This window comes from Furipterus horrens, unplaced genomic scaffold (genome assembly GCF_987537825.1).
Source record: "Furipterus horrens unplaced genomic scaffold, mFurHor1.1.pri manual_scaffold_4, whole genome shotgun sequence".
In the NCBI taxonomy this organism is placed as follows: domain Eukaryota; kingdom Metazoa; phylum Chordata; class Mammalia; order Chiroptera; family Furipteridae; genus Furipterus; species Furipterus horrens.
Window position 1 is genome coordinate 7,034,632 of NW_028327174.1, and position 14,682 is coordinate 7,049,313.

A 14,682-nucleotide genomic window follows, 5' to 3' on the forward strand; every position below is an offset into this window, starting at 1 on the left:
CACAGCCCGGTGCGGGGCACAGGGCAGATGCTTAGTCAGTCAGTTCTCTCCCGTCTTTTTTTCCTCCTTAGGTACTGACAATAAAAGCTTAACAGGTTTCAGAGAACCCTTAACCTAAAATGGGATGATGAAAAATTCAAAAGGGAACAGAGTATATATTTTTAACATTTCTCTTAAAAAGCATAATTACTCATTCTCCCATCAGGCATGAGTAATCATGTTAAGCTGAAGCGAGAGGCTTCGTGACAGCATCACCCTAAGCCTGGCTTCTCAAAGAACGTGTAATTTGCCAGTTATGCTGGAGGGGTGGGAGGGAAATAAGAAGCCCTACGATGCACCTGCCTCCTCTCTACGCTCTCCCCCCTTGACTGCTCAGCTAACGGCTAGGAGCAGGAGGGAGGAAAGAGTATTGATCTGGGCCAGCCCTTCTTATAATCCCACTGACTTGGGATAGCCTGAAATCTATAGTTTCTTCAGATTAGAGAGATGTGTGATGACTTTAAACTGGAAACAACTATTGAGTGACCCTAATCCCTAAGGAGTAATTTGCCTCATGGAGAAAGCTGGAGAAGCAAATGGTGCCCATTCAGTATGGTAAGTGCTGTGACAGAGGGATGAAAGAACCCTGGGCTTCACGGAGGATGGGGTGGCACTGATGGCCTGCAGTAACTCAAGACGGTCTTCCCAAAGGTGTGTCACCTGGGCTGAGCTTTGAATAGAGGGAGCAGCACGTGCAAAGGCGCAGAGGCACAGAGCATAGCGTGGCAGGAACCGGGAATAAGTTCGGTGGGGCAGGCAGACAGGACCCACGGCTGGGGAGAAGAGGGCAGAACAGAAGGCGGGGACAGAAGGAGAGGAAGGGAGGCTGTGGGTAAGTTTTCCACCCACCTCTGCCTTTTCCCTCCCCTTCCATCATGTATGAGCTTCATTATAACCAGGCTTCTGCCACCAGGCTGTGGACACGGAGGACCCACAGGTGGCAGTGAGGTGCTCCCGGCCGAAAAGCAAGGACCCAGGAGGCGGGGTAGTGATGGGGCCAGTTTTCTGAGAAGGAGCAGAAGCCTCAGTTAGCTCAGGACCCGCATCATAGCATCATAGCGTCTGAGAGCTGCAAAGGGTCTTAGGAACCTCATCCATACCTATGACTTTCCAGGTGAGGCTCAGAGACGCAAAAACAATTTGGTTTCATTCCTCATTTGTGAACTAGCTTGCTGGGTCCTCTGGAGCCCTGGCCTTTTGAATACCCCGGTCTGCTGATTTTTAACACTACAGTTGTCCCTTGAACTTACCATGGACTTCTTTTTTTCAGTCAGTCTGTACAGTACTGTAAATATTTTCTCTTCCTTATGATTTTAAAATATTTTCTGTAGCTTACTTTATTGTAAGAATACAGTATATAGTACATATAACTTAAAAAGTATGTGTTAATCAACTGCTTGTGCTGTTGATAAGGCTTCCAGTCAACAGTAGGCTACCGGTAGTTCTGCTCAGGAGTCAAAAGCCATAGGTGGGTTTTCGACTACATGGGGGCAGCCCCTTCCTCATGCTCATGTTGTTCAAAGGTCAGCTCTGTAAGTTTCCATCGGGGCTGGGGGCGGGCGTTAGCGGGTAGAAAGGAAGCGCACATGTGCCTTGTAATCCTCGGCTGGCGATGGGCTTCGCTGACAGAAGCCTTTGCTCCCCACGTTGCATGTGGCACGTTGCCTCCGTCAGCCCCGCCTGCCAGAGGAGCGTGCGTGTGTTTTCTAAAGTGGTTCTATGCTGTTTGTGATTTCCAGGCGCTGCTGAACAGAGAACAAGATCAGAGTGAGAAATGAGAGAGTCTTAAAAGTGGAAACTTACTACTATTTGTCAGTTTACAAGAACCTGCGTAATGGCCGATTTCAAGGAGATGGATGTCATCAATGTCACCGCCTTGCCAATGGTGCCAGTGGCTGAGTTCCTGGCTGTCTCACACGCTGCCCAGAATGCGATGCAGAATGCTGTGAGGAAGACTCTGGGAGACAGTCTGCCCTGTATCCTTCTGTGGTGCCTTGCACAGTGAGACCAAATACACCTGCGCAGAGGTGTAACCCGTGCCGCGTGTGTGACATGCACTGCTAATGAGCTCGTTTGTTATACGTGCATTACTTTCCTTCATGACTTAAGTTCTTCCTAGCCTCTGAAAGAATTTGAGACTGTGAAGAGTTATTTGACTTGAATTTGGTTTACTAAGATACTCAGAAAGAGCTCGAAAGGAAGAAGTACTAGAAATATTTGTTGAAAGAATGAGGAAGAAGGGGAAAAACTTTTTTTTTCATTGTCTCCTTCTTTCTTTTCCTTCCAAAGAATTACAATTATAGACAGCAACTAAAAAGTCATTGTCCAACCCTCTACCCTCGGATAAGTGAACTTAAGACCCAGTTTAAAAAATTTGAAGTTGAGTTTAGAGAAAGAGAGGAAGGGGGATAGGGGAGAGAGAGACAGAGAGACGGAGACATCAGTTTGTTAGTCCACTTGTTTCTGCATTCACGGTTGCTGCTCGTGTGTCCTGACCAGGGAGAGAACCCACAACGTTGGCATATCGGGATGACCCTCTAACCAACTGAACGACCAGCCTTGCCTCTTCTCACCTGCCAGCCATTTACCTGGGCTCAAAGCTTGTCCCTTCTGGCATCATCCAGGCCCCACCAGCCCCTTACTTCTCTGGTCCTGCCTTCGTTGATCCTCATCTCACTTCTGACCTTGAACGACATCCCAGGGACCCGACACAGTCCCAGCTCTGGAGGACTTGGCGCTCTCCAGCAAATAACCTTCATAGGTTACAAAGAACCACACATCTTCCCATCTCACACAGAGCTCCTTTCCCTTCAAGTCGAGCTGCCGTCAGCCCCACTGCGCATCCCCTCTGTGTCCCCTTATCCCCCATGCCGCGCCAAAACCCTCCTCTAGAGGAGCCCCCGTGATTCCCTCAGGGGCTGCTTCAGGGCCTCGCTTTCCTGAGCCTTTTCTAATGGTTCCTCTTTCTTCCTAATCCCTCATTCATCTCATCCTAACTGACCCCCTCGGTTTGTCACGTCCTTGCTCGGCATCTTCATGTGTCAAGTATCCTCTCATTTGTAAAAGCACTTGAGAGTCGTGGAAGAAAGAGGGAACCGTGCTCTCTGTGAGGGCAGTGCAGGGTGATGGGATTATGGGGCTTTTACTGAGGATGGATCCCGGACCACTTGAAGCTAAGACAGCAGGAAATTCAAACGGAGAGGGTAACGCGATGGGCCAGTGAACTGAGCACAGGTTTCGACAGTGATAAATGAGGTTGAGGTACACATGGGACCCAGTCATCGGTCACCTGAAAATCTCTGTTAAAGGAATAATCCAAAATATGGAAACAGCACTCTGTGTGACTCTGTGTATGGATAATTTGCAGTTATTTATAATTGCAAAAAGTTATAAACAATTTAAATATTTAATAGCCAAGGAACAGTTAAGTGTATTAAGGTGCCTCTGCTACATGGAGTCATGTAATACCATTTAAAATACGATGAAAATTATTTAGCTTCATGGAAAGTTACCATGTTAATGAGTAGCAGCCAGAGTAGTAAATAGGCATATACTGAGATTATAATTATGTAGAAAACTATGTATGTAAAAAACGCTGGAAAGAAACCGCCCCACATCCTAACAGGACTTGTGAGGGGGGTAGCATAATGGATGATTGTTTTGATATTTTCCAAGGTATTTGGAATATAATTAGAAAGCAACTCATTTAAAACAAGAGAAAAGTTGCTGAATGTTTGGAAAGAGAAGAATTGAGTGGAGAGACAGCGTAGGGAGAGGGCAAGTCTCTGTCCTTGCCAGGCTGGCCCCGGCCTCTTGGCACGTAACTGCCACCCGCGAGTTTCCTTAGCAGCCCTCCGCCCAGCGTGCCTTATCGGCTCCATCCCCCAGGTGAACCAAAAGATTGCCGAACTAGATCTGAGCCCCAGCCTGTGGGACAGCAGCCTGGTGAGTTCCGGGTGTTGGGGCGGAGGCCAGGCTTCCAAGAAGGGAGGGGCCCTGGAGGCGCGTCTGCCTAATAGAGGTCTCAGTATTCTTGCTTCATCAATAAATTGGTTTTTTTTGAGCAGTTTTTGGTTCACAGCAAAATTGAGCTGAAAGTACGGAGTTCTCGCTTGCCTGTCCCCGTGTGGGCACCTCCCTTCACCACGGTGGTGCATTCATTGTAACTTCGGGACCTAAACCGGCACACGGTTGTCACCCAAAGCCCCTCCTTTACGTTAGGGTTCTCCCTTCGTGCTGCACGTTCTGTGAGTTTGGACAGATGGGTACCAACGTGGATAAACCGTCGTATCTTGCAGAATGGCTTCACGGCCCTGAGACCCTCTGTGCTCCTGCTCCTTCCTCCCTCCCTCCCTCGCTCCCAGCCCCTGGGAAATGCTGATCTTCTCCATAGTTTTACCTTTTCCAGAATGTCATATGGCTGGAACCATGCAGCATGTGGTCTTTTTCAGATTGGCTTCTTTCACTTAGTGACGTGCATTTACGGTTCCTCCATGTCTTTTCACAGCTCGATGAGTCATTTCTTTTTAGTGCTGAATAATGAGTCCCTTATCTGGACGGACCACAGTTTGTCCATTCACCTACCGAAGGGCATCTTGGCTGCTTCCAAGTTTTGGCAATTACAAATAAACTAATGATAAAATCCATGTGCAAGGCTTTGTGTGGACATGGTTTTCCGTTCATTTGGGTAAATACCAAGGAGCGTGATTCCTGGACCATATGTTGAGTATGTTTAGGTTGTAAGAAACTTCCAAACTATCTCCCAAAGTGGCTGCACCATTTTTCATTCCTACCCGCAATGAAGGAAACTCCCTGGTGCTCCACATCCCTGTCAGCATTTGGTGGTTTCAGTGTTCTGGATTTTGATCATTCTAATTGGTATATAATGATATTTTATTTTGAAATCCTCTAATATGTGATAGTAATTGTTTTATATGCTCACTTGCCGTCTGTATTTCTTTTTTTTTAAAGTATGTATTGATTTGAGAGAGAGAAGATGGGGGGTGGGGCATCAATTTGCTGTTCCACTTATCCATGCCTTCATAGGCTGCTTCTTGCATGTGCTCCGACCAGAGATCGAACCCACAACCTTGGTGTATTGGGACGACGCTCTCACCAACTGAGCACACAGCCAGGGCTGTATTTCTCCTTTAGTGAGTTATCTGTTAAGTACTTTGCTACATTTGTAAAAACAATATATTGCTTTTTTAGAGGGAGAGGAAGCAACGGAGGGAGGGAGAGAGGGCGAGAGAGAGAGAGAGAGAGAGAGAGAGAGAGAGAGAGACACGAATTTGTTGTTGCACTTATGTATTCATTGGTTGATTTTTGTAAGTGCCCTGACGGAGATTGAACCTGCCACCCTGGCACATTGGGATGGCGCTCCAACCAACTGAGTAACCCAGCCAGGGCTCCGCTCCATTTTTTGATTGATTTGTTTGTTTTCTTATTGTTGGGTTTTAAGAGTTCTTTGTATGTGTTCGATAACAGTCCTTTATCATGAGTGTCTTTGGCAAATCAGTTCTCCCAGTCTGTCTGTGGCTTGTGTTCTCATTGTCTTTGCAGAGCAGAAGTTTTTAATTTTAATGAAGTCCAGCTATCAATTGTTTCTTTCATGGGTTGGGTCTTTGGTGTTGTATGTAAAACGTCACCGCGTTACCCAAGGTCATTTAGGTTTTCTCCTGTGTTAGCTTCTGGGAGTTTCATAGTTTTGCGTTGTACATTTAGGTCTGTGATTCATTTTGAGTTAATTTTTGTGAAGAGTGTAAAGTTTGTGTCTTGGTTCATTTTTTTGCGTGTGGGTGTCCAGCTGTTTCAGCATCATTTGTTGAAATAACTGTTTTTGCTCCATTGAATTGCCTTTTACCCTTTGCCCAAGTTCATGTGACTCTTATTTATGTGGATCTACTTCTGGGCTCTCCATTCTGTTCCATTGATCTATTTGTCTCTTCTTTTGCCAGTTCTAGAGTAAGTCTTGAAGTCGAGTAACATCAGTTCTGCTTCAGTATTGTGTTTGCTTTCCTGGGTCTTTTGCCTGTCTGTACACAGTTTAGACTTAGTTTGTCAATTATCTATAAAATAACTTGCTGGAATTTTGATTTTACAACAAGAATGCATTTATATGTCACCTCTGTGATTTTTTTTAACGACATTTTAAAACCAGGAAAAAGAATGATAACTATCCTTTCAGAAGCAGGGTCTGGTGGCTTTTCAAGACTGCCCAGTGTTGGCACAGCTTCCTCAAGATGCCATTCAGAACCAGGATTGGGCCAGGAGCAACCTGGGTCCTCACGTGACCTGGTGGAAGGGACCCCTCGCCTTTCCTTTCTGTTCCTCAGCCCAAGCAGCCGGTCAGACCTGTCAGACGCCAGCTGCCTCCTGCCACCAGAGCCCATCCCTGGGGCCACCCTGCCCAACCTCTGTTGGCCACGGTTGGCCCTTTATACACCCGGCCTTGATGCGTGGCCGCCTCTCCTGAGTCGGCGCCTGCGGCCAGGTTGGTTTCTGTAGCCTTCGTGCTGCCGTGCAGGCTGGCCCCGAGCACAGGGCCTGGAGGGTAAGAAGTGCTTCCTCCGTGTGTACTGATGCATGGGCGAGCCACCTCCTGCCCAGTCCCAGATCCTCCTCCTCGCCCTGCTTCTGTTCCTTCTCTCGTGCCCTAAGTGTGTCTGCCCCCAGGCTTTGGCCGTGAACCTTGCCTAGCTCTTTTTCCTGGTCTCCCCCGAGAGTCCGTGCGGTCGTCACCATGGCTTCACCATTCACTTCAGTGGGAGGCACGGTCCTTCCGTGCTCTGCCTTCTCGGCCACACCAGCCCAAGCCTAGGACACATACCCCTTCTGGGCACACCGCGGTCCTCCTGTCCCTCCTCATGGCAGCACCGCTCCCCTCTTGATCACGGGCTTCCCCCTACTAGTCCGGGAGCCCTTGTAGGGCAGGGACGGTGTTGCCGCTCACTGCTGCGTCCTCGGCAGTGGCACAGCATTCGGCTTTTAGTTTGGTTCAGGCAGTATTTCTGGAATGAATGATGCATTCACAGATCATAGCTTCTGGCCTGTATTTCAGTCTCGTGTTCTCAGTTACCTAGAGGAGTGATAACTACCCCTAACTAATCGTCTGAGTGACCTGGAGCTTTCTAAAAACTAAAAGCGCCAAGTGCAAGGTGTGGGACTGTGAGCCTTGAATGCCCACCTTGACCGGAAGAGCTCCAGAAGGCTAGTGCAAGATACCAAGGGTATTGGGCCAGGCGTAGGAGGGAGCCTTTCCTGTACTGTGTGATTTTGTACTGTGAGAATTACTGGTTTTTAAACATTTAAATAGCAAACTAACTATTCAGGAGCCACAATAAACAGTTCAGGGCCCAGCACAGACCTAAGGAATAAGCCTCTCTAATGAGTCTGTGTATCTGAGTGACACCCGCGATGCCAGTCATCAGCCAGGTTTGGGGGTTGCCTTCCCAGGAACAGCCCCACAGGGAGGTCCTGCTGTCGCCGCAGATGCCAACTCAGCCCCGTGCCAGTCTCATCGTTTCCCCCTAAAACCTGCATTCTCTCCAGTGCTTCACTATCCTTTCCGTTGGCTCTGTGTACTGGTCCTGTCCGTCCTTCCGGGACCCCGACCATGTGGCCTACAGTGGCATCCTGGGAAGGAGCAGAGAGCTTGCTGGTTTGCTACATTGACACCCCGCCCCCCCAATTCATCCGTCATGCCCTATCCCTGTGCACCTGACTAGAGCAACAGTGTTGACTCATACCTTACCCACGGGACCCCTTCCCCCACACGCACGCACCTGCACACACGCCAATTCAGGAGGGGGGGGGGGCGGAGAGGCATTTCACAGTTTATCAAGCAAAGGAGACGGATGCCCCGTCACCTCCCACACACTCAGGGCCCGCCTCTTCTGGGCAGTGTCTGTGACCGCGCCAGCTCACACTGAGCTCGCCTGGTTGAATCCTAAACCGAGCAGTTTAATTGGCCCACAGGTATTGATTTGGCTCTCAGAATAGATTATAAGTTCCTGGCGGGCAATGTCAGAACAGTGTCGCTCAGAGAACCATGAAGAGGCAGCGAGCAGACAAAAAGAAATTTATTGCGGGAACTAGCAAGTAGAGAGGAAGCCGCGCCGCGAATGGCCCGACTCCGGGGTCCTAGGGAAGGAGGGGCTGTTTTACAGGGGGAAGGAAAGAGAAACTTGAATTCAGTCATTTTTCATGCAGCTGTGTGTCTGGAGGCTGAGCAAGGTCGAATGCAGCGGAACCCGGCTTGACACTCCCTGCTAGCACGGGAAACTCCGAGACCGCTGCAGGCGGGCTCGGGGACGGGGAGGCCGGGGGAACCGAGGCTGCCAGGCAAGAACACAGGGCCATACTTCTTTGCTAACTTTGTTGTCCGGGCACCGCGGGCTCAGGGCTGGCCATCAGGACAACTCGTTAAGCCACTGACCTTCATTTTACTTTCTTTCCTTTTCAGGACGGGGTGGGGGTAGGAGAGGAGGAGTCAGAGATCAAGAGAAATTTCTTGAAAGGTCAGGGGTATGGTGATCAATAATAATAGTAATAGTTACCTTTTATTGAGCCGTTTCCTATCTAATAGCCTGTGTGCTTGAGTTTTAAGATGCGTTAAAGACTTTATATCTGATCCTTGTAAGAACCTTAAAAGGTGGGTTGTATTATCCCGCTTTCAGAGAAGGAAAACTCTGACTCCAAAAAACCCCCGCTGCCTTGCGGCATACCTCTTCAGGGGAAAGGCTAAGGGAGTAAACCCCGACAGAAAATCCGGAGCCGGAGTCCCTAAGGCGGTTTGACGTTGTAGTCAACACCGGCAACTCCTGCGGCGCACCTGAAGCCAAGCTGTATTGACTCCGTCTTTCCCTTGGACCCTTCAGCTACGAAGAGAGGGGGGGTCTGCTGCATGGGCAACAGCAGACCCTCCATATCACCCTGCCCAGGCTCTGTAGCTTCAGCTTCACTGGAGAGGACACTCCAGCGTCATCGCAAGATGTCGATTCAACACGAGAGGAGACAGATACCGTGTCACTCCCGAGTTGGACTGCACAGCCATTCTCGGCGGTGCAGATAGACTCTTAAGAAGCTACACCATCGTCTCTCGAGACGGATGGCTGCCGACGACGATGACGATTATCCCGCTTTCACAAACAGTAGTTTGTAACCCGTGGAGCCGTGATTAGAACCGCTCCAGGTCCTGCGCTCCTCAGAGGTGTAGTCAGGCGGTGGGGCAGCATGGTGACACTCAGGGGCATGAGGTCAGGGGCCACCAAGGCCCTACCACCTAGGGGGTAGACAGCAAGGCACTGTCACAGACTTTGCTCCAGGCCTTTTGCGTACCCGCAGGAGAAATGGCCCAGTCCCTGAGCCCCGCCGTCCACGAGTATTTGTGTCAGTCCCTAATGCCTCGTTTCTCTTTGGTTTTTGAAGGCAATTGAGAGATTTGAGCTGGAGAAGACAGCTTTAAGAGAGAAAAGTCACGGCATCTCGGGAGACAGAGGCAAAAACCCTTTCTCAAAGCCTTGATGGTGTTTCTGTGGGGTTTGGATTTTTAGTATCTAGAGTGCGTTGAGTAGGAATCCAGAGTTTCAGAGGAGGATATTTTGGTCCTCTTCCGAAGGAGCCTTAAATCTGACTTCCTGACTTTGGGTAACAAACGAGGGAAGGGCAGTACCATTCAGAGACCCGCCTGCTACCAGGGGGGTCCACATGGCACCAGGTGCTTGCATCCGTGTTCCCCTGTGAAATCTTCACGTGGCCCCAACCTGTGAGGTGGGTGCCCTTGAATCTGTTTCTTAGATGAGGAACAGGCTTGGGGGAAAGGGAGCAACTTGCCAGAAGTCATGCAGCTTGTCTGTGACAGGTCCTGGACTCATCCCAGCCTGATTTCGAAGTCTGTGTTTTGTCTGCTTCTGGCTTCTTGCCTGCTCAAGCCGTCCAGTCAAATAAGGAAGGGACCTTTGTTTTTGTTTGTTTTATATAAAGATTTTACTTATTTATTCTTAGGGAGGGAGGGAGAAAGAGAAGGAGAGAAACATCAGTGTGTGAGAGAGACATCGATCAGTTGCCTCTCACACGCCCCCAACCAGGGACCGGCCTGTAACCCAGGCATGTGCCCGACCGGGAGTCAAACTGCAGCCTTTCGCTTTGCAGGGTAGTGCCTAACCCCCTGAGCCGTGCCAGTCAGGGCAGGGCAGGGACGCCTAGTAAGTCAGCGCCGCAGGTGGGCTGTAGTGAGACTGATGATATGGGTGTTGTCAGGCAGTGCCGGCTGAACGGGAAATCACAGTTGTAGCCACAGCACAGCCGTGCACGGACTCCCCGGGTGCTCGCATCCCATCGTTCTTCTCCATTCTTCTGCAGACAGAAGTAAAAAAGAATCACAGTACACTTGCAGCAGCATGGGATCCAAGAACATCAAATCTTTCATTAGTAAAAGGGTAAGGGATCTCTTCCTGGGTCTGGGTCTGGGTCTGACTGGTCTCTGCTGAGCGTGAAGTCAGTTTTATTCTTGGGAGGCGGGGACGTAATTGGCACCTGGATAGTGATTATGCATGAAAATCACAGAATTCCCTTTATGGGGGATCTTTGAGTATTTCAATAACACTAGAGTTTCCCATAACACCCTGGAAAGGGTAGAATGGGGAGTGTTGCGGAGAGCATCCGCCTGCCTGTTTGCAGAATTTAGAAACAATGCGTTCAGACTGAGCCCGCACGAAGCCCCTGTGTCGCACAGCTCTGAGGGGCCGTTCACACCGCAGGTGCCCGAGAAGCTGAAATGCGAGAGTAGATGACCTGTCCACCACCAGGCAGGGTCGATGGCAGATCCTCATGTCCCACTCAGCCCACAGCCAGACTCTCGGCCCTCTCCAGCTGCCACCCCAGTTAAAATTCTCCTGAGCCAGCTCTTTAAACGACTCAGGTCATGTGTTTGCAAACCCTTCAGTGCTGGAGAATATGAGCAGTATGGTATTGTTACCCTTTTTTTACCTTTTAAACTAGGAAATTCCCACACAGCCTAAAGCCCAACAGCTGAGAGGCAGCATGGAAACTGTCACATGACCCGTGCTAGTGGCTGAGCAGATTTAAATGTCCTGCCCAAGGCAGCACAGCCACCAAGTGGTGGAGCTGACATCTGACCCCAGCTTGTCTGACTCAGAGTCCGCACATTTAATCAGTGAGTTCTCCAGTTCTCCATGCGATAGCCCCGTTAGAGAGGCATTCGGTCCTTCAAAATGTTTCCAGTAGGTGCCTTTGGTTGGTAGTAATTGATATCCTCTTTCTACTTTTCTGTAGTTTTACATTTTTTTATAGGTATATATTTTTAAAAGATTTTATTTATTTACTTTTAGAGAGAGGGGAAGGGAGGGAGAAAGAGAGGGAGAGAAACATCACCGTGTGGCTGCCTCTCACACGTCCCCAACTGGGGACCTGGCCTGCAACCCAGGCACATGTCCTGGCTGGGAATCGAACTGGACCTTCGCTTTGCAGAACGGTGCCCAACCAACAGCCGCACAGACAGGGCTAGGTCATGTGATTTGAGATGAGAAATTTGAACACAAGGTAGCAATGTGAAAAATCTAAAGTTAAGCAGGGCATAGCAGTGTGAGTGTGTATACTGTAAAATGAAGTTTCATATACACGTTTTTATACATGAGCTCAGGGCCTAAAAGGGAAAGTAGAAATAATGTGAGTGGGTGTTCGGTTAGGGGTGCTGGGATCATGACCACACCCTCATTTTTTCCAGCGTCCTGTAAGGTTGCTTTATTGCCTCCGTGATACGAAGGGGAAGAGAGCTCATTGTCGTGAACTGTCAGTAGTTTCATCGTCTGCTTTTTTTGCTTCAGAAGACAGCAGATAAAAACCTCCTGGCAGAGCTGTACCAGTGCACGTCGTTTAACAGCTCCTGGCCAAGCGAGCTTCCCAACGGGGTGACCTTCTGCGACATGGTGGGCAACGTGGTCCGGTCCGAGAGAAACCCCGTCAGTGGCAAGGTGAGAGAGAGCGGGCGACTCCCCTCTGCGCCGCCCGGCCATGGGCCGGGCCCAGCCCAGCTTCGCGACTGCGCCGCACTAGACACGGCCGCCCCAGTTTTACACCCCGGGCGTCTGAGTAAGTCCCTGAGGGCCATGGTTCGTAAGTGACTTCGCTGAGACTGGGCCCCAAGCCCACGTTACCTCCCAAACTTAGATTCTTCCCGCCAGAGCGCTGGCCTCCAGATCGTTTTGGTCGTGCATTTGATTAGCAGAAGATGTTGCACACACACCCTCAGGATATATGCTTTTTAAAAAATGTGATATATATGTGCTGTTTTCAATGACTACTCTGTATATCGGTAAACTTAATTTTTTTCTTCATTAGACGTTAGAATATTTTCTTTCCATGCCCCATGGCATGCCTTGGGGTGAGGGGGCACAGTGGGTCCCTTAGAGAGGGAGGAAGGGAGTATTCTGAGGCCCAGAGGGACCCATGTGCATATGGGAGACGGTGCTGCCTCCTCGGGAGGGAGGGATAGTTGTAAGGAGGGGTGGGGAGGGGAGGAAGCCCAGGAAATGGCCTCAGCAGCCCTACCGTGTGCCTCATGGCCCTTCATGATTGCACAGCTCCAGTGTTCCCGATGGATCTCTGGGCATTGTCCCCTCAGCTCACCCCATCACTGCTGCTTGCTTCAGACAGCCCCCTTCTATTTCTCCTCCCTTTCTTTCTCTCTCCTCCTTTCTGATCCTGGCCCTGCCGCTTTCTGGCTGTATTGCTTTGGGCAAGTGACTTCAGCTCCCTGGTCCTCGGTTTCCTCATCTGTGAAATGGAGATAATGTCACATGGCTCGTATGACTCTTCTAGGGGTTAAAAGAGAAGATGTGAAAACAGCTGGCAAAGCACATAGTCAGTTTTCACTCTGAAGTTCGGTGTTCGTTGTTTAAGTTGACTCCAGAGATAGCTGGTGGATTAATGGTGCGAGCAATAACAGTAACAAGGCGGGCCGCAAAGGAGGACGGGAGGTTTTGGGTGGGGATGGTTATGAATCAGGCTGTGGCCCCAGGAGAATTTAAAGAAGGACAGTGACAGCAACAACAATACCATGAACTTTGTTTCTTTTCAAGTCTTCCTGTTCGGATAAAGAATTAGAAAAGTTTTTTTCTTCCCCTTCTCTGAGAGCCATCTGGTTGGATAGCTTCTGGTGGGTCTTTCATGAAAGGTTCCAGGTAAATGCACACCTGCTTGCTCCTCTCCCTTGCTTAGGTTATTTTCCCACAGCACGAATCCTGCCTAACCTCTTTACCACGGGCCGTAAGCCTCTCTGACTCCTGAACCACCCCTGCAGCCTCATCCGTCACCCCGTCCCTCCCCCACCCATGCCTCGCCCTCTTACCCTGGGCTTTAGCCGTTACCCCAGTGCCCGAGCTTGAGGAGCTGTTCCATGTCCCACGGTCGGTCAAGGGCAGGGCCAAGAGTAAAGTCAGGACCTCCTGCACCGGAGTTAGGGTGCTTTCTTCAACACTTGCCCCTCTCCATGTCTTATAACCCCATAAAACAATTGCTATATTATTTCCTAAATCATATGAGTTAAATATCTTGAGAAGAAGATTCCTAAAAATAAGAGAAATTCTTATTTAAGAATCTCAGCCCTAGGCTGTTTCAACAAGGGACTCTAGTAATTCCTTCTCTATTTTTACTCCTGGTAGCCAAACCAAGAGGTCCAGAATAAGCTCTTCGACCAGACAGCCCAGCACTACGCCTGTCTTTTGTTTCGTGAATCCAGGTCCCGCTATGAAGAGGCTCTCTTAAAAGTGAGTTGCAACCACTGTTTAGGAAAAAAAAAATCACACGAGATAGCTCTTCACTTCTAACACCAGTGGAATGCCCTTAGCTTCCTTCCCATACAGTGGTCCTAAGTAAGTTGTGATATATTCATACACTGGCTTGAAATGCAGCAGTTACAATAATAAATAATAATATAAGAATAAACTGTGTGTCGGCACATACTCACAACTGCAAATCTACTTTTACTCAGCCCTGCACTGATTGGGACAAATACAATGATATATTTTAAGTGAAAAACAAAACAATTTATACAACTCTATTAAAAATATATATGTATATGTATGTGTGCCTGTGAGTAGAAAAAAGTCTGGAAAAATATTTACCAAACTCTTAGCAATAGTTATATTTTGGGAAACAAGGCTATAAGAGACTTCTTTTTCTATTCTATATGTTTCTATAGTATTTAAATAAGCATATAATTTAAAAATTAAAGGTAGAATATACATATTACTTTATGTATATGAGTGTATGCATATATGTACTAAAAGGATTGCTAGAAGAAAATGTCAGTGAATATTAACCTGATTTGGAGGTGGGAAAGTACTTTTTAAATATGATCCTAAATAACTGTAAAGGAAAAGACTGATTTAATTATGTACATTTTTTAAAGGTTTTAGTTATTTATTTTAGAGGGGAAGGGAGGGAGAAAGAGAAGGAGAGAAACATCGATGTGTGAGAGATATATCGACTGGTTGCCTCTCTCGTGCCCCCATCTGGGGACCTGGTCCGCAACCCAGGCCTGTGCCCTGACCGGGAATTGAACTGGTGACCCTTCGGTTTGCAGGCCTCACTCAATCCACTGAGCCACCCCAGCCAGGGCAT

At 48.8% G+C, this 14,682-nt stretch overlaps 1 protein-coding gene across 1 annotated transcript in view; it reads left to right on the forward strand.

The window, feature by feature from the left end:
* Positions 1–550: 550 nt before the first annotated feature.
* The window catches only part of FAM227A (family with sequence similarity 227 member A), a 38,308-nt gene continuing 24,176 nt past the window's right edge, over positions 551–14,682 (forward strand). Inside the window, 7 exon segments of the mRNA XM_090275086.1 lie at positions 551–2,015; positions 3,902–3,984; positions 9,469–9,538; positions 10,402–10,478; positions 11,886–12,032; positions 13,140–13,241; positions 13,722–13,826. Coding sequence (XP_090131212.1) covers positions 1,874–2,015; positions 3,902–3,984; positions 9,469–9,538; positions 10,402–10,478; positions 11,886–12,032; positions 13,140–13,241; positions 13,722–13,826 — 726 coding nt within the window. The 5' untranslated portion in view covers positions 551–1,873.